A 24,851-nucleotide genomic window follows, 5' to 3' on the forward strand; every position below is an offset into this window, starting at 1 on the left:
AGCAATGTTTCAGCTATTTTTCAACATAGCCACCACCAAAATTGAGACACTTGTCGTAGCGTGGAACTTTTGTATCCCTCTGTCGTAGAACTCTGCCCGCCTGTGAATGGTACCAACGTGCGACAGACGTCTTCAGCTCTTCGTCGTTGCCAAAACGCCCACCGGAGGACAGCAATTTCTTGAGGTGCAAGAAAACGTGAAAATCGCTGGGAGCAATATCAGGGATGTAGGGTGGATGATCAAACAACTCCTGACCAAATTCCGTCAAAACAGCTGCTGTGCGCCATGCCGTATGTGAACAAGCTTTGTCATGGAGGAGCTCAACACCTGCAGTAAACATTCCACTATTCTTGTTCTCACAATTTCCGCAGTGTTGCACAGTAACGGTCACAGTAACAGTAGACGTCTGTCACACGCTGGTTCCATTCACAGGCGGCAGCGATCTACGACAGAGGGATACAAAAGTTGATCGCACGATACGGCAAGTGTCTCAATTCAATTGATAAAATCTTGCCAACCACTTCTTCAACCATTTCAATCTGTAAGAACCTAGTTATATTTTTGAGAAATTTTCTTGCATGCAACGCGTTAATTCGACTAGATATGATTTGCTTCAAAGGACCTGTCTACGGCTACAGATAAACTCCTTCATAGAGTCCTTGGACAACTGCTGTAAATATAGTGCTGCAAAACAATGTGCTAATGAAATTTTGTGACCTTTAAATACTAAAGACATTTTTAAGTTCAAGTTGTCTCTGACAAACACAATTTCGTTTGCAGGTAAAGAATTGTATGGCAAGCCTTATTATACAATGACTGGGAAACCCTATTGTGAGGAAGACTATCTGGTATGTTTTATTCTTATTTATAACGTTAAACTGCTATATATTAGTGTAAAAATGTAAAAGAGGTACATTATAGCTAGTGCGACCGCAGATCGATTATTCTCAATAAACATATATTCTTGGAAATCTATATTCTTTAAAAAATGATGGTTGTTCTTGGGTTGGATGAAGAGGCTCTTCGCTTTTATGCTCTGTGCTGTGAGGGAGAGTTCGGTTGAGGGTGATGATGACGGAGAATTGAAGATCATCATGGTGAAGGAACTTAAAACTAATTCTATGCAAAATTTGCAAGTTTTCGAAGAAATTAAAGAGTGCAGAATTTTATAGTTCCAATACGTGAAGGAACTTAAAACTAATTCAATGCAAAATTTGCAAGTTTTCGAAGAAATTAGAGAGTGCAGAATTTTATAGTTCCAATACGTGAAGGAACTTAAAACTAATTCAATGCAAAATTTGCAAGTTTTCGAAGAAATTAAAGAGTGCAGAATTTTATAGTTCCAATACGTTTTTAGTGAGGTTGAATTGATGATAAGTGATGGTTGTTAATATACGATGAAACAAAATGTTTTCAATTTTCTGTGGTTTGCAATATTTTTGGAATAAGTGTTGGCTGACAGGCAACACTGAGTCGGAGAGCAAATAATACAATGCAAATAATACAATGCAAGTCAAATAATACAAAACCATACGCTAATGAGATTTTGAGTTTGGATACAGCTTAAAAAGCGTGTTTAAGAGAATGGACGCAGCTCAAAATGCGTGTTTACGAAAATGTAAACAATTCCAAATGCGTATTTTAAAAAATTTGCATCAAAATGCGTGTTTATGAAAATAGACACAACTTCAGATGCTTTCTGTAAAAAATGGACACAGCTCAAATTGCGTGTTTACGAAAAGGGGCATAGTTCAAAATAACAAGCAAAACTCAGAATGCGTGTTAAAGAAAATGGTCATAGCACATTTTATTCCGTTTTTCAAACTTCTGTTATGAATATTGTTCTTTTTTAACCCTTTGGGGACGGGTGATTCAGAAAAGCATTCGTACAAAATCAGAATCAAGTTGTAATTAAATAAAAAACGGTAACTTAAATGTAGTCGTTGCTAATTTGACAGACTCACTTTGCTTTTAATTTAATTATTGTTAGTTTAAACATATATATAATCAATGTTAATTCAAAGTATAACTAAATAGTTTTATTTTGAATGAAGGATTGGTGAATTAAATAAATCAAACAATTATTACTCCGCCCACAAATAAACTGCTAAAGAAATACTTTGATTACCAGTTTTATATTTTTAACCTGATTGATGCGGTTTTATGCTGTCACGTATTTGTGACAGTCGGCCCGAAAGGGTTAAAATAATAAACTAATAAATCCAAATAAATGCCTAATGTCACATTACCCATTTGTTAAACACCTGCATAAAAACAAGAGTTGTTTTTACAAGGTTTCCACATGTTTACAATTTAACCGCTGGTTTACAATTTATTTTGATAAATTAATAAAAATAGTAATAAATTTACATTGTAGAAATTTACAGTTTCAAAACTCACTTTAACGTTTGAAGTTCTGAATATTTCGTAATGATTAATCTTAACGTTTAAATAAGTAAGATAAGAAAGCACTTTATTGCTCGTTAAATTTTTAAAATATGGTGGAAAACTAAAGATGCCCATTTCTGAAAACACGGATTTCAAGCTGCATCCATTTTCTTAAACACGCTTTTTGAACTGTGTCTACATTTAAAAACTCTCCAACGCATAGCAATTTGCTCATCCTTTGATAAAAACTCAATTTAAGTCTTCTCTCATAATTTCATTTTATATTCAAAACATTTATTTTGTATGCGTTTTAAAATATATTGGGGTTTAAACCTTAGTGAAGTAAAGTTTTGCTTATAAAACCAAAAATTTGCAAAAATAATATATCAGCATCTAAAATTATTTTCCAAAAATCTAAAAAATTAAAGCGTGTTCAATATTTATACAGAAAACATAAGAGGACGAATCTTTTATTTTTTAACCCTTTGGGGACGGATGATTCAGAAAAGCATTCGTACAAAATCAGAATCAAGTTGTAATTAAATAAAAAACTGGAACTTAAATGTAGTCGTTTCTAATTTGACAGACTTACTTTGTTTTTGCTTTAATTATTGTTAGTTTATTTATTTCGAACAAAGTATTGGTGAATTAAATAAATCAAACAATTATAACTCCGCCCACAAATAAACTGCTAAAGAATTACTTTGATTACCAGTTTTATATTTTTACCCTGATTGATACGGTTTTATGCTGTCACGTATTTGTGACAGTCGGCGCAAAAGGGTTAATAATTTACCGGTGATGGCTGTTTGGTTCATCTGCCAAAATACGACCGGTCAGAAGTATTTAGTTAATTTCCTTTATTCAGAACTAGAAGAACTAAATATATTTTCAAGAATTTAATTAATTTGAAAAGTTAGGAAATATGTAATGCCTATATATTGGCATAAGAATTCATTCCCAGCAAATTTTTTGAACTTTAAGTTGGTCTGAATTCAGCCTAATTTGATTATATTAATGACAAGTAACTTTTACTACATAGGAACGATTTACTATCTAAATTAATTATAATAATAAATTGTATCTAACCTCACTTTATTTAGTATCCTATACCATTATGTAGTATGTTTTTACTAAAAAAATATCTATTCTGATGATATATTTCTTATATTATAATTTTCTAATTTTATTAAAGAGGAATTTTATAATTTTCAGAATAAATTGGACAAATGCGCTTCCTGTAATCGGCCAATATTAGAAAAGGTGAGTACAGTCTCATTTCATATCGAAATTTTTTTTTAGTCGGTTATACAATTTTCGAAATTCTAAAACTATTTTAGAAATTTATATTTATACTTTAAAATATTAAATTAATCATACATTTTGATTGTGCTTTTTATTTCGCTTTTATTTATAATTATAAAAAGTTTAGTAGTAAAGTGATTAAAAAAGTGGTAGTAGTGTTAGTTAAATGTGATTGTAAAGGGATAGTAAAATGGTTTTAGTGGGAAAATTTTCTAAAAATTAAGCTAACAATTAAACATTAAGATACATTAGCTGTGAATGTATTTGACATATATGTATAAAACTATGTAATTATGTATATGCGTAAAATTTAAATAAACAAAAAGTAAATATTATAATTTTCCTATTATTTTTAATAAACATTTTACTGACAGTAACATTTTGCAAAGAATAAAAGTTTCTTTGGCAGTATTTAATTTTTCTTTAACTGTATTAAAGAAAACTGTAACTGTATTAAAGAAGCTGTCTTTAACTGCATTAAAAAAAAATGCATATTTAAAAAAAAATCTTTTTTTTTTTACTATACTAAAACAGTTCTCAGATTTTTAACTGTCGAAAAAGTATTTTTCTCAAGCAAAAAGTACCTCCTAAAATTCTTTAATTCATAAAATTTAGATTTAAAAAAATTTGCATGAAATCTAAAACTTAACTATTGTTTGAAACATAAAAAATTAAAGTATATTAATGTTTAGTTAGTTTGGTTAAAAAAAAAATTATAGATTTTAATTCTGTAGTAATTTAAAATGAGATATTTTAATATATTTTTTCCTTTTCTTTTTTTTTTTTTTAGCTTTTCAAAGTAACAGTGAAATTTCATTAAATTGTAACGAAGAAATCCTATGAACACGTTTCTGTCATAAATTGTTACTGAACGAATCACGTGAATTATAATTTTTTAAAAAAAAAGAGTTGATTCCGGTTTACAAGAGATAAGCTGAAATATTTTTATCCTTGTTTATTTCACGTACGATTCAAGCATACTAATCAGAATTCTTTTTCAGTAGTTCTTTCCTGTAGGGCTTAATTTCAATGTTTCGTCACAACTTGGCAATCATAATTCTTGACATGACTCACACGTCTTCAATGACATTCATTTTTTTAACAAATTATTTTTCATTTAGTTTTCTATTTATTTTTTTTTTTTTGGGGGGGGGGGTGGAATTAGGAGTTTTTATCCAATGCTCTCTCTAGCTTACCAACTCGCGTAATTGCATCTCATTGATAATTTTTCTCTTATGTCGATTTTTTTTTTCAAATAAGCTTAAAACAATTTGTTTAAAATAAACAATTAATTTAGTTTTTTACTGGAACATTTTGTTAATTGTAACGATTTTGTTAATTGTAATGATTATCTGGATTTGAGAAATAAGCTGATGTGCATAGAAGGGATAAACTTTTTTTTTACTTAAGTAACTCATATATTGATATAATTTACTGTAAAAAATAAACTAATTATAAAATATGCTTAGATTATTTGTAAGTCAAGCAGTAGTGCTGAATTAAATATTTCACGTGACACATTATGTTACTGTTTCTTAAAAGAGCTCAATTAATTTTTTCGAGTTTTAATCTTTTAATGCTCCAGACATAAAAAGCTTTAATTAATTTTTTTATGTTATTCCTTTTCTATAAATACTTTAACTAATTCTTTATTCAAAACGAAAAGCTTTCTCACACTTTTAATTTCGCATCCTGTCCCTTAATTTATTTTTGGTTCAAGTATGCATTAATTATAAGTCCGACATTTTTCCCTTTGCTCTTTGTGGGAATCGAGTGACCCATTTAATAAACCAATTACAATTACTATGATTTCCCTTATTCCCTAAAACGAGACATTTTACGGATTTACTTCGCAAGATTTTCCCTAGCTTCTGTTGAGGAGCACAACGATTTCGTTTCTACTTTGATAACCGTTCTCTGTCTAATAACTAATAAATAAATTTTGTATCCTCTTTCCCTGCCTAACACCTGTTTTTATCCCTCTACTCGGCAACGACGTTATATATATATATAACGTCGTTGTATATATGTGGCCTGTGGTTATTGCAGAGTCACTTAGAATAATCTTTACAATTGGAGGGTAAAAAAATGGTAAAATTTATTATTTAACAGTTGTTTTCTATTTTAATAAATTAGATTTAGCCCACTAGGACTAGATGTATATGTATCCATTTCAGAAGGTTGTCACTCTGTTCTTTTCTGTCTTAAAGAAATTAAACGTACTCATACCCCATAACTACGGCTGATTTTCCGTGCTTTCGGAAAATATTTTTCTTAGTGGTAGCAGAGGAAATGCATTTATATTTTTAATAAATTACAATTAAAGAAATTTAGCCTATTACTATATGTAATTAATTTAAATGAATTTATAAATGATCATAGACAACTGTTTATGTTCTTAACCCCTTGGGGACGGGTGATTCAGAAAAGCATTCGTACAAAATCAGAATCAAGTTGTGATTAAATAAAAAACGGTAACTTAAATGTAGTCGTTGCTAATTTGATAGATTTACTTTGCTTTTACTTTAATTATTGTTAGTTTAATCATATATATATAATCAATGTTAATTCAAAGTATAATTAAATAGTTTTATTTTGAACAAAGTAATGGTGAATTAAATAAATCAAACAATTATAATTCCGCCCACATATAAAATGCTAAAGAAATACTTTGATTACCAGTTTTATATTTTTAACCTGATTGATACGGTTTTATGCTGTCACGTATTTGTGACAGTCGGCGCGAAAGGGTTAATGAAAGATTTTTAAAATTTCATTTCGTTGGAAACAAAATGTGTATTAATTCAATTGTACTGTAGAGAAAGAAAAGTTGCCAAAAAAAGTGTGTGCATTCGTTTTCTATGCTTGTGTATTAGTATAAATTTCATCACTGTGAATTGAAATTATACTGCGACTATATGTTATAGCGGAAGAAAATGCTAAGCATAGCCACTACTAGTTCACTCAAAGGAATTGAATTAAAGGAATTCAGAGATGCCAACTTGCTCTGCTTTGTAAAATAGTATTTTCTAGTGGTAGCGAAATTTAAATTACTTTTAGTTTAGTACTTTTCATTTTAAGTAATTTTTCACCACTTAATATCAAAAATTATAAGTATCATATAAAATGCAACGTTAAAGCAACAATTTGCTGGTTATTGTATTAAAAAGTAAACGTAACCATCTTTCTTTAACGAACTTTACTAAAACTGTTCCAGAAAGCGGAGCAGTTGCAATTTGCATCCCTGGGAATTATTTGGGTTCTATTTTTCATGATACATCCACGAGCAAACTTAATTGCATGTTAATGCTTCACTTAGAGAGAATTGAGTGTATATAGGAACTCATTCAAAAATTTATTTTTAAATGATATTAAAAAAAATTATTTTATAAAGTGGTAATTGATGAATTAACTAATTTTTATTATTCACGTAGTTGGTGCATTTTTCTTAAAAAGTCCTTCCTTTTCGACCGAACTCAATTGTCAAAGGAGTGGAAACGGAGAAATAAAATTCCAAATGTGCGTTTATTCCTTTTTATTTAATTTTTACAACTAAACTGATGTTGGACGCTGTTAGGCGGCCATCTTTCGAAATATTTAAAATACAATTGTCATTATCCAATCAGAAATTGAGATTTAAGGCTTGGGGTAGTTTAGATTCTCAATAAATTTTTTCAGACCAAATTAAGCTAATGCAATTCTGCGCAATCTATTTAATTGATGGTTGAAATGTAAGCAGTTGCCTGTTTTTAGATTTTTTTTTAAATACGTATGTTTTTATGCAGGAAGAATTTTTTAGGATCTTTTAAAGGATTTTTTTTTGCAATTTTAAACTGTTATAAAACTAGAGTTTAAAAAATATAAAAACTGATAAACGTGTAATTTTAAATTGTTTTTTGAAAACCACAAATCGCTTCATTTTCTCACTATAAAATTGAGAAAAAAATCATAAAAGCTCTAAATATATGAAGCACTATTTTTCCTAAACTAATAAAGCAACTCCTTTATTTTCTACTTTTATTGAAAGGTCTGTCTATTATTGCTGTCTAATAATACTATATCATCAAAAGTTTGTTAAGTACAACAAAAATATCAAGAAAACACAAATGAAAAATTTTACTTAAATTTCAAGATGGCCAGAAAAGAGGCCTCTTAAGCATCATTGATAAGACCCATGTATAAAACAGGTTTTAAGCAGTCCTTATTAAAAATTTAAAAAAAAAATTATGTAGTATATTTACGATAAAAGCAGTTATTATATTTTCGCATCGTGTCACTGTTTCAGTTATAAAAGGACTTTATAAACTTAAATATAAATGAATAACCCTATTTTATTGTTATGTTGTTGTTATAACCAGAGTATTTCATGTCTCTGACTGATCCTAAACCATAATAAAGGCTTAATTCCGGTTTATTTAATGAAATCCTAAGTTTGAATATTTATTACATTGTCATAAAAATTAACTCATTTAGATATAGAGATGGAACGAAATGAAATTTTACAAACATAAATACAGCGTTGTTTAAACTAAGTGATTAAAACCTCAAAGCAAAATGGCAAGAAAAAACACAAATTATAGGAGATTCTAGTACCTGCTTGGGCCAACTCTATGTAGCCGCGGTAGCTCAAGGAATAAAGCTCTCACCTTCCAATGAAGTAGTCCAGGTTCAAATTCCAGCGATGATTAATCGCTGGAATTTGCATAAGGCACATTGCTGACATAAAATATATCCTCAGTTTTATACGAATCATTGGCTAGAATCCCCTTACCATCTGAGTAAACGTGGCAGGTTTTAATCGTTTTCCTCTCCATGTAGCGCAAATGTTACTTCCGTCAAAAGGCTTTCAATGAAGGTTATTTTGTCCCAATGTCCGAGCCAGGAGTTCCCTTGTCTTCTGAGTTCAGTTCAAAATAACAAATCTACTGAATTGAACATTGAAAGTCGTAGATCCAAAAATAGCTCGGCTGTTCAACACCGCTTATGAAGTAACATAAAATGAGTCTTAACTACTGGACCACGGTGACTCATTATTAGACATATGTCCAATAGTTTCTATACTTGGATTATCCATAGGACGTTTTTATTATTTTATTACTTCAGTTGTGTGATCACTAGAAGTTCTTATATTAGTCATAATATCTTATTTATTTTTATCCCTACCAAAGAACAATTATCATAATTAAGAGTATAGTGCGGCCTTCAGGAGAACTCTTCCAGTCACCACAGTCTCGCGTCGTGCCGTGTACCATGGTTACGAGGAAAAGTCACTTCGAATAGGGGTGTGGGGTGAATAGTTTTGTCTTGATCATGGCGTAGACGGTCTAGGTGGTTATGGCGTAGGTCAGCTTGAGTAAACCAATCGACACCTTCATTCCTCTATTGAGACCCCATTTTTTTTAGTAGGAATGTGCTTTCGCTTGTTACTATAGCAGCAGACAGCCCCAAACTTTTAGCCTGGAGAAGTTATCCTTAAAGCCGCACTGTACTCTCATTTGCCTCGTGTGTAAAAACACCTCCCACAGTTAGGCCGAAAGTGATGGACTTATATCCATGCATAATCCGATAACTTACTAAAAATAATATATATCAGCTCTAGGTCAAAACCAGTAAAAAGAATCAATAATTAATCGCCAAGATTCGAAAGTGTATCGCCTGTAACGATATAGGTGTTAAAATTAACATTTACGATTGGTGTTTTTGTTTGCATAGATTTTGAAAGCAGAAGGACACAAATTTCACCCCGAGTGTTTCAAATGCAGTGCCTGTAAAAAGTGCCTGGATGGTGTGCCTTTTAGTGTCGATCCAGACTCTAAGAATGTTCTTTGCATGGATGATTATAAAAAGTAAGACTTCTTATAAGACAGTAGCTTAGCATGCACTTTCAGTATATATTTAATGCTGTTTCTCAAAAAGCTTCATTAGGTATAATGTCTTTAAAAATTTTTATTTTCTAACTAAACGCTTGCTCTGCAGATACAGAACTGCCAATTTTTTTACGCTTTGCGAAACAATTTCTTTCAGTGGTTGCGAATTCTATGTTTTAATAAGTAATTCTATGTTGAGTAAATTTAATTTAAAATTATTGTCCACACCACTACATGTGAAAATTTAAAAAGTTTATATCGAACGTCACTTTTCAGTTTAATATTCTTGCCCCCTTTTTGTATGTATTTCCAAACTGTAAATATTCATTGCTGTTTATTTTCCCATTGTACTTTAATTTTACCTTTTTCATGTACATTTTTATTACTTATAATTTTGTCAGTGCCTAATAATGGCAAAGTGCCATTTTCTTTTCTCAAGAACTCCATTTGCTCCCCAAACTTTAATTTTGTCATGTATGTCTCTAAGTTTAACTTCAAGATGAATGGGAAAAGGGCCGTGAGGCCTCAGACGCCCAGTTCCACTACAACGAACGAACGAAGTTTAATATTCTTCTACAACAACTGTATTCATGCATGGGCATTCATTTGTTTTCCTGCGTTTTATACGGAATTGGTATTAAACTATAATTTTAATTTCTTTCATCTTGTCTTAATTTTAACTTTTACCTGAATATAAAAGAATAAATCAATACTTCCCTTATAATCAATACACTCCTTATAAGTTTTGTATTTCCAGTGAAGTTGTTGCCTATTTTTAAATAACTATTTCAAATGTTAAAATTTTAAAATCGTTAATTAATTTTTAACTTTTGATTTAAATATTAATTAGTCTTATGGTTCTTAAAATTATGTAATTGTAATTCAGCTCAGATAGGAGGTACTGTATCGATACAAGGCACTCCGTATGTTTGTGCTCTAGTACAAGCTGTAGCTTCTTGCGGCGAAGCTTTTGAAATGCTTGCAAAATTAGGCAAAATACTGAAAACTCTTGTTTTTAATTGTTTTCCACGTTATAAAAAATTTTGCAAAAAAGCGTAGTAATATCTTTTGTCCACTTGTAATGTTTGCTTCATGGTGTTTTTCTTTTCAACATCATTATTTAGAATAATGATGTTCTTAAAAAAACAGCATTAAGACCTTTTATTACAAGTCGGCTGTTTTTCAGATATGTTTATCCACTTTTAACTTTCGCTTAACTCTTTCATCATGACGGACGAGATAACTCGTCTTCTAAGAATAATCGTCATGGACTTGGAACGAGTTATCTCGTCCAATACACAGCATTTCTCTATATTAATACAGCGTGTCTAGCGATTTAGTTATCAACATTTTAGCGCATTTCAGCCCATAGTATTTCGTTTTTACACTGTTTCGTCAAAATGGCACCAGCATCACAATTTTTAGTGCCTTTGCGGATTTTTCGCAACTGTAGCAAAGGGTGAGGCAAAGGAGAACCATTGACGCAATGAAGGTGTTAATAAAATAATGATGTTTTTTAACATTATTATTAAGCATATGGATGTATTAAAAACATATTAAGACCTATTCTTACGAAATGGTTACTTTGCATATATGTATCACCAACATTTAACATTCGCTAAATAATGTTTGTTTTAACATCATTATCAAGCATAATTGTGTATTAAAAAACACCATTAAGACCTGTTCTTATAAATCGATTACTTTGTCGATAATACATCATCAACTTTAATATTTGTTTAAAAATGTTTCATATAACCACAATAAAATAAGGAGTGAAATTGTTTCATATTACAGTTCCGTGACTCTTTCTTAATCAATTTTTATTGTGCAGAAACGGAACGAGCGTCTGTTCTGGTGACAATGAACAACAGGTTTGGCTCAAACATGTCTTTTGTCAGACTTACATTTCGCACGATCTTCAAAAAATTAAAAAGTGTTAGACAAAACTGAGATGTTTAAAGAGATTCTAATTTACTCGCAATTTCAAAAAAAAAAATTAATAACTTTAAGTACAAAGATGCCAAATTGCATCTCTTTATGAGGAATCCTTTTCCAGTGGCAGCAACATTTATGCGTCCATATTTGAATCTTGGTTTAATAAATTTGAGCATAACTGACTTTGCCTAGCACTACAGATAACAAACACAGATAACGCACTACACATAACAAACGCACAAATACAGTGACGCACCGTCTTCATTAACATTTCGCGTGTATTTTAATGAGTTTTCAAATTTTAAAAGAATTCTAGCAATTTCAATGTTTCAAATTTCACCACGTTATAAAATATTTTGCAGAAAGCTGAGCAGTTGGCATCTGTGTGAAACATAGATCTCTGTAAATGTGTATCTTGTTGCGAAATCTTGGCATTCGGGGTTCTGAAAAATGTTTTTAAGTAGTGGCAAAATTTAAAAAAAAATGATGTTTTTGGCATTTCGTAATTATAAAGAACTTCGATTTATGGGCAATTTATATATAGGCCTAAAAAACCTTAAGAAGATTTTGCAATGCTCAAGTAAAAGCGAAAGCAAATGGTCCCATAATAAATTTTACGAAAACGTGGAATGATTGTATTTTTATTTAATAAGAAATTAGCAACTCATTTTTGAAACGGTTGCTATTATTGAAAATTTTTTATCAGAAAAATAATATACAGAAGATACTATATAAGAATAATACGAAGTGAAAAAAAGAGCTTCTGGATAAAAAAATTCGAATTCTTGTATTCAATTCACAAATATCAAGGATAGAGGACTGCTAATATACAAGAATATCTATAACTATTCCTCAGTTCTATGATCAGAAGGGCAGTATTGGCCCTGTTTATTGTTTACGCAATTTCTCCGCAAATCAACACACGCCGTCCAACTCGTGGCTTACGTATATAATTGGTTTCGGGCCAAAGGTCCTCCCGCTGCCCCGTAATATTAAATATTAAGCAGTTCTATAGCCAATATAAAGAAAACATACCACCAAATAATATTCCCATTGTATTTTATTGAAATTTTGAGTTTTTAATATAATGGTAAATTTTTATTTTAGACGACGAGTGTACGCATCATACGCACTACAATAGAGATTTATTCCAACGTGTTTACATGTGACAAGCGCCTAACTAGCTGACATTTTTCAGCAGCTTTCAATAAAACTTATAGCTACATAGTTTTGTTTCTTCCCCGTCGTGGCAACCTTGTAAAATTTCAGAGTAAAGGAAATAAAGATTTTGCAAGCTTTTGATCGTCCTTCCCGAGCTTCAGAACGTCCTTAAACACACATGTGAATGGCTACAGCTGGTAACTCAAATACACAAATTTTGGAAAATTACTTGTGCCAGAACAAAGACGGTGTTTTCTTGAACAGAGTTTGTAATACTAAAATTTCTAAAGGTTTCAGTCCCACTTTTCGACGAACATAAATTACTACCCATATATAAATGAATATGTTTTAAAAATAAAATATTTAAAAAAAACCATTCCTGCAGCAGCACGTCGTGGCCAAGAGGGTCATAGACTTCTACAATTTCGTAATTAACATCATAACTGTGGCAAGTTTTCCGCTCAGGCCACCTTCACTATCAATACAAGCTCGCACCCGTCACTTTGAACCTAAGTAAGCTTCAAGCGAGGGATCGACCATTGGGGATCGGGACCCAGTTCTTCACAATGACTGTTCAGCGCCTTAACCACTGAGTCATCACAACACAATACATAATCAATACGACACATTGATCTGTTGTGGATTTATTTATTTAAAACTCTCTTTGAGGGACAGGATAACCTTTTTGGTAGGGCGTTGAGCCCATATCCCAGTGGTCGTGAGACCATAAGCACCGGCCGAAAACTCACCGTGTGCAAAATTGTGACTGATGCATGTTAAATCTGTCGGTGTCACAAAGTCCTCCAAGTTTCCATAACAAATTAATATATATGGGGTACTGGGTCGGAGTTTGACAGTGCTCGAGCTTAGGTTAAAATTACGATCTACGAATGATTGGATAGCGTGTGAATGTGTCCTCCATGTAAAACGGGCTGTGACGTATGTTTGTCGCGGAATTCGAATTTTGCCATAGAGGGCGCCAATGAAAAAAAACAAGAACCCCCCCCCCTCTACTTTAAAATAGGCTTGTCAGACAAGTGGTATAAAACAACAGCAAACCCTCTTAGAAAAGTTGAGTCATATCGGATACTCGGCTAACGGAACTGCATAGTTTAACTTAATGCAACCCAATAAAACAAGGGAACTCCTGTACCCAAGCATTAGATAAACATCCTCTTAACATAATGGAAACCTTTTGATTAATCTAAAACACATTTGTTTTACATGGGCGGGGAAATCTTCCACAGAAAGCCTAGTAGCTAGGCGTTCTGTGCTACAGAAATTTTTTACGCCATCAATATGGGCAACGCGAACTGGGGGGAAAAGAATATGTATCAGCAATTTTCGCTGGGCTTTAAACCCTGGACACTTTATCCTTGACGGGTTTTTTTTTTTTATCTTTCTCAGAAAGATCCTGGGCATCAGATGCTTCTGAGTCATCAAAACACATAAATTGATAATAATCGCTAATTTAAATTACATTTTTTTCTTCTTCAGAAAAGTGGCTCCTCAGTGCGCCAGATGTAAGAAGCCAATTGCACCGCCTTCTTATTCAAATGAAGTCACCAGAGTTCTGGCAATGGGAAACAGTTATCACACTACATGTTACCGATGTGAAGTAAGGACAAGTCTATAATTTATATACATATATATATATATTTATTGATAAAATTAATGATGTGGTCAGAAATATGGTGTTCTTCCTTCTTCAGGATAGTGGACTTCGTTTTTCGTTCAATAGCAATGTTTGAGGTTGTTATCCTCTGAATGATAACAACCTTGACCATGGATGGTGTTTTATACACTAGGGAAAGCTGCAAGCTCGGTACCGCCTAAATTTCCGGGTTACTGTTTCCGTTGTATTTTAAAGCCATTTGGCATCATTGTGTTTTTAGATTCTTGCAAACAATGTATTTGATTACTTATTACTTGTGTTTAAAATGCTAACAATACTTGTGTTTACAATGCTTAAAGTGTTAACACTAACGTAGGATGGTGCACAGCTTGCAACAAGAACAAACAGTAATAAACTTATGGAAAGAGGTCATATCAAGACTGCCAAAAAAGCGAGTTATTCAAAATCTAGCAAACATGTCAATTTTTTTAACAATATATCTCTAAATAACTAAAACAAATTTTCACTTCAAACTCACCAGAATTACATAATAACATTAATATCTTATGAAATACGGCAGATTTGAGCTCAGAAATTATCTAATTTACTTCTTTCATTGAAAACAAAATTATCCGTTTGAAAATGTCGCCTCGCAGAATAAACTGTAGTAAGCAGCTGCAAACTTTCTAACCGGAATTAGAGCAGGCATACAGCTCGAGATTGTTATTGTTTACATTTCTACTGAAAACACCATCCATTGATTGCAAAGATGAGGCTTTATGAGAAAAATATTTACGTTTTGGCTTTAAGCTCGGTTAACATAGGTAACTTAGCTACGTCACAATATGAATATTGAACTAGTTGTCCATTGATGGTACAAATGGGATGGAGCATGGGAAGTTCAGGATTGTGGGCTTCCTCTCTCGTCAAATAGCAATGGTCGAGGTTGTTATCCTCTGAATGATAACAACCTAGACCATTGCTATTGGATGAGAAAAAGCAAATATTGGGGATTTATGAGAAAAATATTTACGTTTTGGCTTTAAGCTAGGTTATTATTATTTAGCTACCTCAGAATACAAATATTTAAACAGTTGTTAATTGATGGTAGTAACAGTTAACTTAGCTACGTCACAATATGAATATTTAATTAGTTGTCCATTGATGGTACAAAGTTTTCTTCTTTCTTTTTCAGGATTGTGGGCTTCCTCTCTCGTCCAATAGCAATGGTCGAGGTTGTTATCCTCTGAATGACCGGCTTTTTTGTTTCGACTGCCACAAAAGAAGAGCTCCCAATGTTGCCAAGATGACAGGAAAAGCCAAGTAGAACAGAAAATAAACAACTATCTTCAGAAATAGATCTTTTTCTTTTTTAGTTTTGGAATTATTTAATTAGCCAAGTTATTCTTAGGTCATAATTGTCCCATATTTGAATATTATTATCTTCATATTACACCTTAGAGAGATACTCGCATGGCATAAGGCTAATCATAATAAGAATTAAGTGATAAGTTATTTATTTAACATCAAACCGTGGCACTAAAAACTTAATTCTTTAACTTTACAATTTGAAGCTTTAAACAGCTATAAAGAATTTCGAATTTTAGCTTTTAAGATTTATAGAGCTTTTTTTTAAAAAAAAAAAAAAAAAAAAGAAGTAAAAAACACACATTAGGTCATAAGAGCTCGAACCGAATCTAGAGAATCACTAGAGAGAAAGTCTCAAGACTAAAAAAATTAAAATCTGGTTTATTACCAAAGGAAACAAAAATTGCAAGGCAATTAATAGTAACATCTCTAAGTTGCATCAGAGAATCAAACTGCTTTATATGTTTTTCAGTCCCCCCTCCCTCAAAAGTAATTTGTTGCATATCAATAGCAGTTTTGTTTCTTATTCGCTTAAATATCAATTTAATACCTGCAATGTGCTAATTTTTTTTAATATAGATTCTAAAAATATATATTGAAGTTTTTGTTACAAAAGGCCTGTATAAATTCGTTAAACATGTAACTAAAAATATATTTTTTTTTCCTTATTTAACATTGGGCTATTTTTCAAAGTGAAATTGGTTTCATTTTATTTCACAGATTTTCTTACTTTTACGATTAAGGATAAAAAAAATAATACTCGACGTCACTTGAAATTTTAAATTTATTTTAAAACCTACTTTTAAAAAGTTAGAAATTTTAACTCAGAGGTAAACAAAAAAAAATGCATAAAATATTTGGTATATATATATATATATTTTTTGTATAACTACATGCAAGCACATTCATGTTTAAATATTTTTTTTAACTTTACTAAACTTGCTTTAGTTTATCATTTATGTGATACTCTCTTATAAAGAGATATGTTGTAACACAATGTGAATACTTTTTTGTTATTTATCTTGTAAAAGGAAAACAACTTGAAAAATTTATTCTTAATCTTGTTTTTAATAATAAATTTGTTGAAATTAAACTTCTTCTGAATTTCTTCATCGAATTTTTTTTTTTATATATGCATAACATAGTGGGTCTGGATTTCAATATTTTCAATGTTTAAGATAGTTGTTCTTAAACAGTTTTGTGCTTTTTCATTAGACAAAAAAAAAAAAAAATCACACAATAAGTCGCTCAACAGAGGTGGGTCCAGTCAAGAAAAACCCAGTGAGTGCTTTTTTTTCACATAGGGCCATTTTTATCTCTATGGGTTCTTTCACATTTTATGTGTATTAAGTTTTTTTTTTTTTTTGTTATTATCAAACCAAATTGTTTTTTGAAACTATCAACTTGTTTAATAAATATAACTTTGCAGCTTTTTTTTTTGTAAAAAATATTACGAAGTAAAACAACAAAAATTTTGTTGATCTGGAGAGACTAGAATATAAGCTAATTGGCAGTTTTTAATTTTTTTTTAAAATTCTTTGATTTTTAATTTTAAATATATTAAAACATTATAGTGACAAGAATGATTACAAAAGGCTTCTCAGACACCAGAGAGGAGAAAAATAATTTCTCAGGTTCTATCTAAAAATCTCCACCTAAAGTGTAGTTCTATAAAATAGTATTAAAAAAAAACTATCAATCTCTACTAATTTAAAACATTTATTTATTTATCATAACAGAAAATGACAAAATCAAAAAAGTAATAATGAAGAAGCAGGTGTGTATAATTTTCAGAGCTGACAAACCATTAAAATAAAACGTAATGCTTCTTAGATGCATTGTTGTCAAGAAGTTACTTAAAATGAAAACTTTTACAATAAAAAGGAGAAGATACACAATAAAAGGAAGAGTAAAGGATTCACATAAATAAGAGAAGTTTTCACTCCACGATGCATATTATTCATGCTCCATAGACGCTCTCATCACTATAGGCTATGTACAAAAATGAATCCTCTTCATGGTGCTCCTGCAGAGGAAAAAAAGCAACATTGTTTATTTATTGCAACAATGGCATAATTTAATTTGAAAACAAATCCAATAAACAAAAATTAAATCCAACTTATAACAACTTTAAATAATGTTTTTTTAACATTTGCCTTAACTATATAGTTAGAAAAATTTTGTAAAATACAGTTAGGAATGCACTTTTTGATTTGTTGAATATACAGAGTACAGGTTGAATATACACCGAAGAGCCATTACATTATGACCACCCTGCTAATAACATGAAGGACCACCTTTAGCCCTCAAAACTGCTAGCACCCCCTGTGGCATTCATACCACAAGGTGCTGATATGTAGTCTGAGGTATCTGGTACCAAGCGCTCACCAACTGGTCCTGTAATTTCCTGACATTGTGAGGGGGTAGCGTGGCAGCACGAATTTGGTTCTCCAAGTAGGACCACAAATGCTCTATTGGATTAAGGTCAAGTGAATTTGGGGGCCAAGACATGACTTGAAAGTCACTGGAATGTTCCTCGACAATTCGACCCTTATGACATGGTGCATTATCCTGTTGGTAAACACCATCCCCCGCAGGAAAAACTGTTGCCATGAATGGGTGAACTTGGTCTGTAACTATGTTCAAGTAGCTTACAGACGTCAGGGATAGTTCTATGAGGTTTATGGGTCCTAATGTGCCCCATGAAAACATAGTTCCTGGGCGAGAAACCATGAAAACCTGGGCGAGCCCATTGTTATAGATGGAGGGTGGTCATAATATAATGGCTCTTCGGTGTATAGTGTACAGTGACAAAAATAAAATCCAACTTTTAACATTAAATAATATTTTTTTTTATACATTTAGGAATCCATTTATTTGATTTGTTGAATATATAGTGTACAGGTAAATGATAACTATCTAACTTTGACCTATAACACATATAAAAGTTGCCAAAATTCTTGAAGACTGAATTTTTTTATATGAAATGGGGAGAGTCAAATTTTCAAGTAAATATAAAAGATGATAAATTAAACTTTTATCACTTAAGAAACAAAATAGCTTGCTTTTCAATATGCAACAATATTTAATTCAGACGCAAAGAGTTTCAAGGCAAGGCTTTAGGTTTGCTTGTTAATGTGATGTCATGAACACAAAAATCAGGAATATCAGGACAAAAAGCTAAAAATCAGGATGGAACAAAATATTTTAAATTCAAGAAAATAAGGAATATCAAGATGGATAACTTCAAGCCCTGTAATTGATGTTTTAAAACAATTGTTATTAAGTAGATTAAACTACTAGGTCAAAAATTTATAACCCAAACAAATTCTACTAAAGGATATAATTTCTTTTTTAAAAAAATGGATAAAAAAGTTATATAACAGATATTTAAATAAAACTGAAATGAGAGTAAGTGCAATGTTTAATAAAGAAAAAAATTTAAATATAAAAAAAGTTCTAATTAAAAATAAACCAGAAGATAAACATCAAAACATAATTTTTGCAATCTGTCCCTGTTCCAATTTAATATTTTTAGATTTTGTTTTCAAATTGAAACTACTCCACAAGTCAAACAAGAAAATAAATTATTAAATGAGTGAACTTAATAGAACTTTTTGAAACTTATTTAAAATATTTTTAATGTGAAAACATAAGTAAATAGTTTTAGTACAAATGCGACATTTCCTAAGCCTTAGCAAATGATAGCATGCCAATCAATAGAAAGGTTTTATAAATTATATTAACAAAATAAATTCTAGAAAGTTTGACAGTGCTACAAAAATATGTAGCAGCATATTTAGAAAAATTGACAAAATTACATGATTCATATTTAAATTATATAACTAATATGAAAATGATTATTCTGGTCTAATGTACAAGTATACAACAAGAATTATTCAGAAACCTAACATTTAATCATAATATAGTAAATCCTCAGGCTGCCAAAACAGGGAAGTCATCCCCTCCGCAGTAGATCAAAACCGAGATGGCATGTCTGTGAATCATCCCAAAGGATGTTTCCAAGACCATCCACTATATCTCATTATGCCGCTCTAGTGGGATAAAGTACTACTAATATTATAATTAATTCAATTTTAATATCATGTATTATCCAGTAAACCCATTGTTTATAAAAAATTATTTAATTAAAAATTATGTAGGAACTTTTTAGCTATAAAAAATTTCTCCATGGCTACCTAAATATCCTCCAAAGCCTTGTTAGACAGTCAGACCTATTCTGCTTTGCTGAATATATTTAATAACAACAAATATTGAAAATCAATAAATGAAATTAATGCTGAGATCAGAAAATTACTGCCAAACACTTTAATTATATTAATCTAAAAAATCTCCCTAAATTGTAACATAAAAGATTTAAAATCAATACTTAGATTTATAATTGTTAACAGCTCATAGTTATTATCAGTAATATAAACTAAAACAGTAATGAGTATTAATGTATTAAGATTACCATCAGAGAAACCAATTAGTTTTATTAATTTTGGCTACATTATTTATATGATATCTATAATATAAATCATAATTATTGTAGTATATAATGTAAGTATAGTGCATGATTTAGTGTCCAATAATGTAAAAAAAATAAACTTATCCCAGACTTTTGACAGATTTCAACAGTTTTTTACATCAAAAACTCAGCAACAAAATTTAGATACGTAATTTAGAAATAAATAATTAAAAAAATGTACCTGGTACAGTGCACCCATTGTAGCACTAGTAGGTGGAATGACATTGTTCACAAAGAAGAATAGGGCATCTTCAGGCCTTAAGTGAATCCTTTTCCTGATAAGGAAATAGAACTGGCCCACTGTCAGATCAGAAGGAACAAGGTATTTCTTTTTATCCAAATCTCCAATACGAGCTCTTGGAGCTTTCTCAACAATCACCTAAAAGAATCATTTAAGAAATATAACTTTAACTTGCTTAGTTGTGAAGACTATCAATACAAAATAAACACTTAAATCAGGGTTGGCAAGATTTTGCTGCAGGTGGAAAAAACCATGGTAAATACCGGTAAAAACCGTCCTGGCAACAACAGGTTTTTGCCAAGCAAATTGGCAAAAAGTGGCAAAATCCTATATTTTCCAAGATGAGAGGACAAAAACACATTTTTGATACAAAATTATTCCTAAAATTGTAATATATACTATAAATATAAATAATTACAAAAAAAATAACGAAATTATTATTCTATAATTAAATCATAATGTAATAATATATCATTTTAGTAGGTTATAACATTGATTGGAAAATTTGTGATTATTCTCTTTTTTCCAGTGAAATGAACTTATTTTAAACTAATATAACTATAATTTAAAGCATAAAATATCGATCAACATGTGTAGTTAATGATTGTACAAATAATATTTTTTTATAATAATAATAATATCATACAAATAATGTTTATTTGTAAAAAAACATTTACTTAAGGATTCTAAAATGAAAAGAAGTCAAAAACTTTCAATCTTTTAAAAATTATTACCCTTATATTCATTATTAATACGTAAAAAATAATTTTGTAATGTATCAAAATTATTATTCCTTATGATTGATTTAAATTTGTTTCAAGTATTTTGTAATATTTAATCAGCAATTTAGATAATTTGGTTTTTGCCGGTTTTTACCAGTTTTTGCCGGTTTTTACCAGGTTTTTGCCACTGTCCTGGCAAAAACCCCTTTTTGCCGGCAAAAACTCCAACCCTGACTTAAATAATAAAGTAATATTTCAAAAAAAAAAAAAAAAAGATTTATAATTACAGGATAACATCTTGCTCTTAGCAAGGATCTAACTAATATTTCGCAAATATTCAATATACGGCCTTTTTGCTGAATATTCGGCTTGGTGATGATTTTAATTAGGACTGATTAAACACCCACATCAATGACAGAGTTTTTTTTTTATCAGTTCCAATAAAAAATCTTGATTGTTCATATATATCTCTTCTTGTTTTTAAATTCTTTTGTTTATCAATTGATAGAATAATTATGAAAGTAAATATTGATAGATTAAAAAGATAAGCAAATTGATATAGTAAACAAGAATCCATCTTTAAAAACAGAAGTCATGGGTCCTACAGACCCTTAGTTTCTATAATATAACAGAAATACTACACTGCTCAAAAAAATTAGGGGAACCGTGTGCTCCCCTAATTTTTTTGAGCAGTGTATATATAATACTACTTAATACTTTTTAGTCTTTCTAAATATTTAAGATTTTTTAATTTACTTCTTTTTTACTACAAAAAACAACTCTGTCAAGTTATGTATTATTTTTATGAATACACATTTGTTTTAAATACAAAGATAATTTTGCTAAGCAGGCTCCGGATTGATGTTCTTTCTCTGATAATAAGAAGCTCAAGCTTCATTAAAGTTCTTGAAATTTTGCCACTTTGAGCATCAGATTTTAATTAAAAATTTTTACAATAAAAAAAAATAATAAAAAAATTAATAACTATCATCAACTTTCAAAGAAATTACAAATTTACTTCGATTGATGGTTGAGTTATTTGATCATTCTTAAGAAAACAATCGAATCTAATAAATCCTATTTCATATTTGATCTTAAATACTGATTAATGTATTTTAATGCACATAGCAGCTTCACCAACAAGCAATGCCCTTACAATATGGCAAGCCCCTTGAATGTCTATAGGATTCATTGAAATTGCAGGAACCCTATAGCATAGGAAAATTTAAGAGTTCTAGGTCCCTGATTATAAAGCTCACATTAGGCATTTTGATTATTCACATATTATGTTTTCAAAACAAGCGTACTTGGTAACAGAAAAGATGGCAACAACCTTAAAAAATCTCTCTTTTTGATAGTGCTAAAACACCAAGAACTTATACCGTAAGACACAGGAAATCAGTCTTTAGGATATAGTGATTTCACAAATTATTACATAATTTTACAGATAAGAAATAAAAATAAAGCATCAATGGTGAGCAATAAAAAAATAAGTGCACAGCCTCACGGATACAGCCAAAGATAGCAATTATTAGACCACCAAGGACAGTAAGAAATTTAGCTTACTCTGGTAATTTTTATAAATAAATTAAATTTGTACCAGATACAAATTGGGTTTAAAAAGAATAAAAAATAATTTTTAAACAAATTTACTAATTGAAATTAAAATATTTTATGCATTTAAAAAGAGATTAAGAATACTGAGTAGCAAATTATAAAATTTTTATCATAAATTTAGTAGCAAAACATTTAAAAAACCATGTAAGTGGAAATTCAGAAATTATAAACTTAATTACTAATTTTCACTATCATTTGTAAACGAAAGTAATAATTGGTTATTTAGTTGGTGTTATACCAAAATGAATTTAAAATATGGATTTAGAACATTATGTAGGTTATTCTTCAGAAATGAGTGATTTTGCATCTCTTAATTTTCAACTTTTTACAAGGCATACTTTCTTTTTTTATTATTATTAATTAGATTATTATTATTATTATTTAGGCAGAGATGTGCATACTTGTGAATATTACATATCAAATATTTAAAAAAAAAAAAAAAAAAAAAAACTCTGTTGAATGGAATTATTAATTTTTCCTTCAATTTTACAATTCAGTTTCACTTTCAGTTATACAAAAGATTTCTACTCAATAAACTTGAAAAATATGATTGATATACAAGTTTATGTTACATTTACAAGCTTTTTAATTAGATTAAAAACCTTATACTTGATTGTTTAACAATAATAAACTTAAATACATAACCAACACTCCCAGCAATTAATTTGCCCCCCTTCTCCATATTTAAATAATAATTAGAAATCTAAAAGAATTATTGCAGACAAAAAATATAGATATGCAAGCAACAAATTAAAATGCTGCAAGAACAACAGAAATTTGCTTAAAAAATTAAATCAAGGAATAAATGTAATATATGAGTAAAATATATTACAGATAATAAAAATTATTTAATATAAATGGGGAAAAGTTAGAAATCTGCTATAATTTAATTAAAGAAAAAAAAAATATGCAATAATTTTATTATTTATCCACAACATATTTTTAATTTCACAAATATTAGTAATTCCTTGAACAAAGTCTGAATTTATAAGATAAATTTATATTATTACTTTACAACAAGGAATCAATAATTATTAACTGACACCAACTAACTGCAAAAGACTAAGAAATTAAAAGATTTTGTTTTGATAGTCATGTCATTAAATATGGTATACACCACCTACACAATTTATCAACTCATAGATTAAGTAACAGTTAAAATGTATTTGAACAAATTCATGGTAAAACAAACACAAGGTTATCTTAAAATAAATCTCCTGATCATCCAAAGCGATTGCGCCAGCTTGAAAAATTAAATGCAGGCAGGTAAAAACAAGAATTTGAAAAAGATGACGCCTTTAAAAAATACAATTCATTTTTCAATAAACATTAACAATGCAATCAGTTTTCTTAATTTCACTTATTAAAGCGTTTTACTGGACTTATAAAAGTGTTTTTTATTCGTAAACACATTTTGATTTCTTCAATATTTAAGAGGAAACAATAGCCCTTGATTGCATAACATTTTGAATACCTCTACGGAAGAGTTAATGGATTAAACTGAAAACACACTTTCCCATTAAAACATGACTTATTGTTTGAAATGCAATCTTAAATTAATATATTTAATAACGATTGATTTAATTAATGAAACTTACAGGCACTCGATCAGGGTACTTCCTTCGGATTTTTTCACCTTCAGCTCGTCTCTTTTCAAATGGATGCTCTTCTTTATATAAGAATTTCATCGTGGTTACCATAAACTAAAATTTTTAATAACAATTTAATAAACAAATGTATAACCTAGAAGAAGATTCACGTTCTAAATTTTAAAATATCTCGAAAAAGACAAATGCAATGACACTTGTAAAAATTAGTAAACAACAAACGGATCAGTTCACTAAAGCAGCCAATGCGTAAGAGGAAAAGGGAAAAATTAGTTCCAAATAAAATCGAGAACAAATCTATAATTTAATCAAGTAGGATCTAAAAATTATGAATAAAACCTAAAATAGCACTCAATTTTTAAATATATGTAGTTACAATTTAATATCATGAACGTGAAATTCTATTGCGTCAAGGCGCGTAAACATACAAAACCTGATTGCACATCAAATTACGTCACGAGCTGTCACGTTCATGTGATTGATGTCACTAG

The 24,851-nt window shown here is 30.0% G+C and overlaps 2 protein-coding genes across 5 annotated transcripts in view; one reads left to right on the forward strand and one right to left on the reverse strand.

The window, feature by feature from the left end:
• LOC107444312 (Wilms tumor protein 1-interacting protein) overlaps positions 1-16,735 on the forward strand; it is a 48,843-nt gene extending 32,108 nt beyond the window's left edge. For 2 of the 4 annotated variants that reach the window (XM_043050984.3, XM_071187177.2), the window contains exons 4-8: positions 781-848; positions 3,604-3,651; positions 9,406-9,539; positions 14,157-14,277; positions 15,470-16,735. In XM_043050984.3, coding sequence (XP_042906918.2) covers positions 781-848; positions 3,604-3,651; positions 9,406-9,539; positions 14,157-14,277; positions 15,470-15,601 — 503 coding nt within the window. In that variant the 3' untranslated portion in view covers positions 15,602-16,735. Of the gene's footprint in view, positions 1-780; positions 849-3,603; positions 3,652-9,405; positions 9,540-14,156; positions 14,278-15,179; positions 15,336-15,469 lie in introns of those variants that run through there. The other 2 variants (XM_043050982.3, XM_043050983.3) reach the window with 1 other exon arrangement.
• A 608-nt stretch (positions 16,736-17,343) lies between these two features.
• On the reverse strand, positions 17,344-24,849 carry Atg8a (GABA type A receptor-associated protein autophagy-related 8a). Its single transcript, XM_071187175.2, has 3 exons — positions 24,352-24,849; positions 20,355-20,552; positions 17,344-17,668 (listed from the first exon to the last, which is right to left on the reverse strand). The coding sequence occupies exons 1-3, from the start codon at positions 24,451-24,453 to the stop codon at positions 17,603-17,605; spliced, it is 366 nt and encodes a 121-aa protein (XP_071043276.1). The 5' UTR covers positions 24,454-24,849; the 3' UTR covers positions 17,344-17,602.
• Positions 24,850-24,851: the final 2 nt, after the last annotated feature.

This window comes from Parasteatoda tepidariorum, chromosome 9 (genome assembly GCF_982258835.1).
Source record: "Parasteatoda tepidariorum strain Cologne lab strain chromosome 9, Ptep-v5.0, whole genome shotgun sequence".
Taxonomy (NCBI): Eukaryota; Metazoa; Arthropoda; class Arachnida; order Araneae; family Theridiidae; genus Parasteatoda; species Parasteatoda tepidariorum.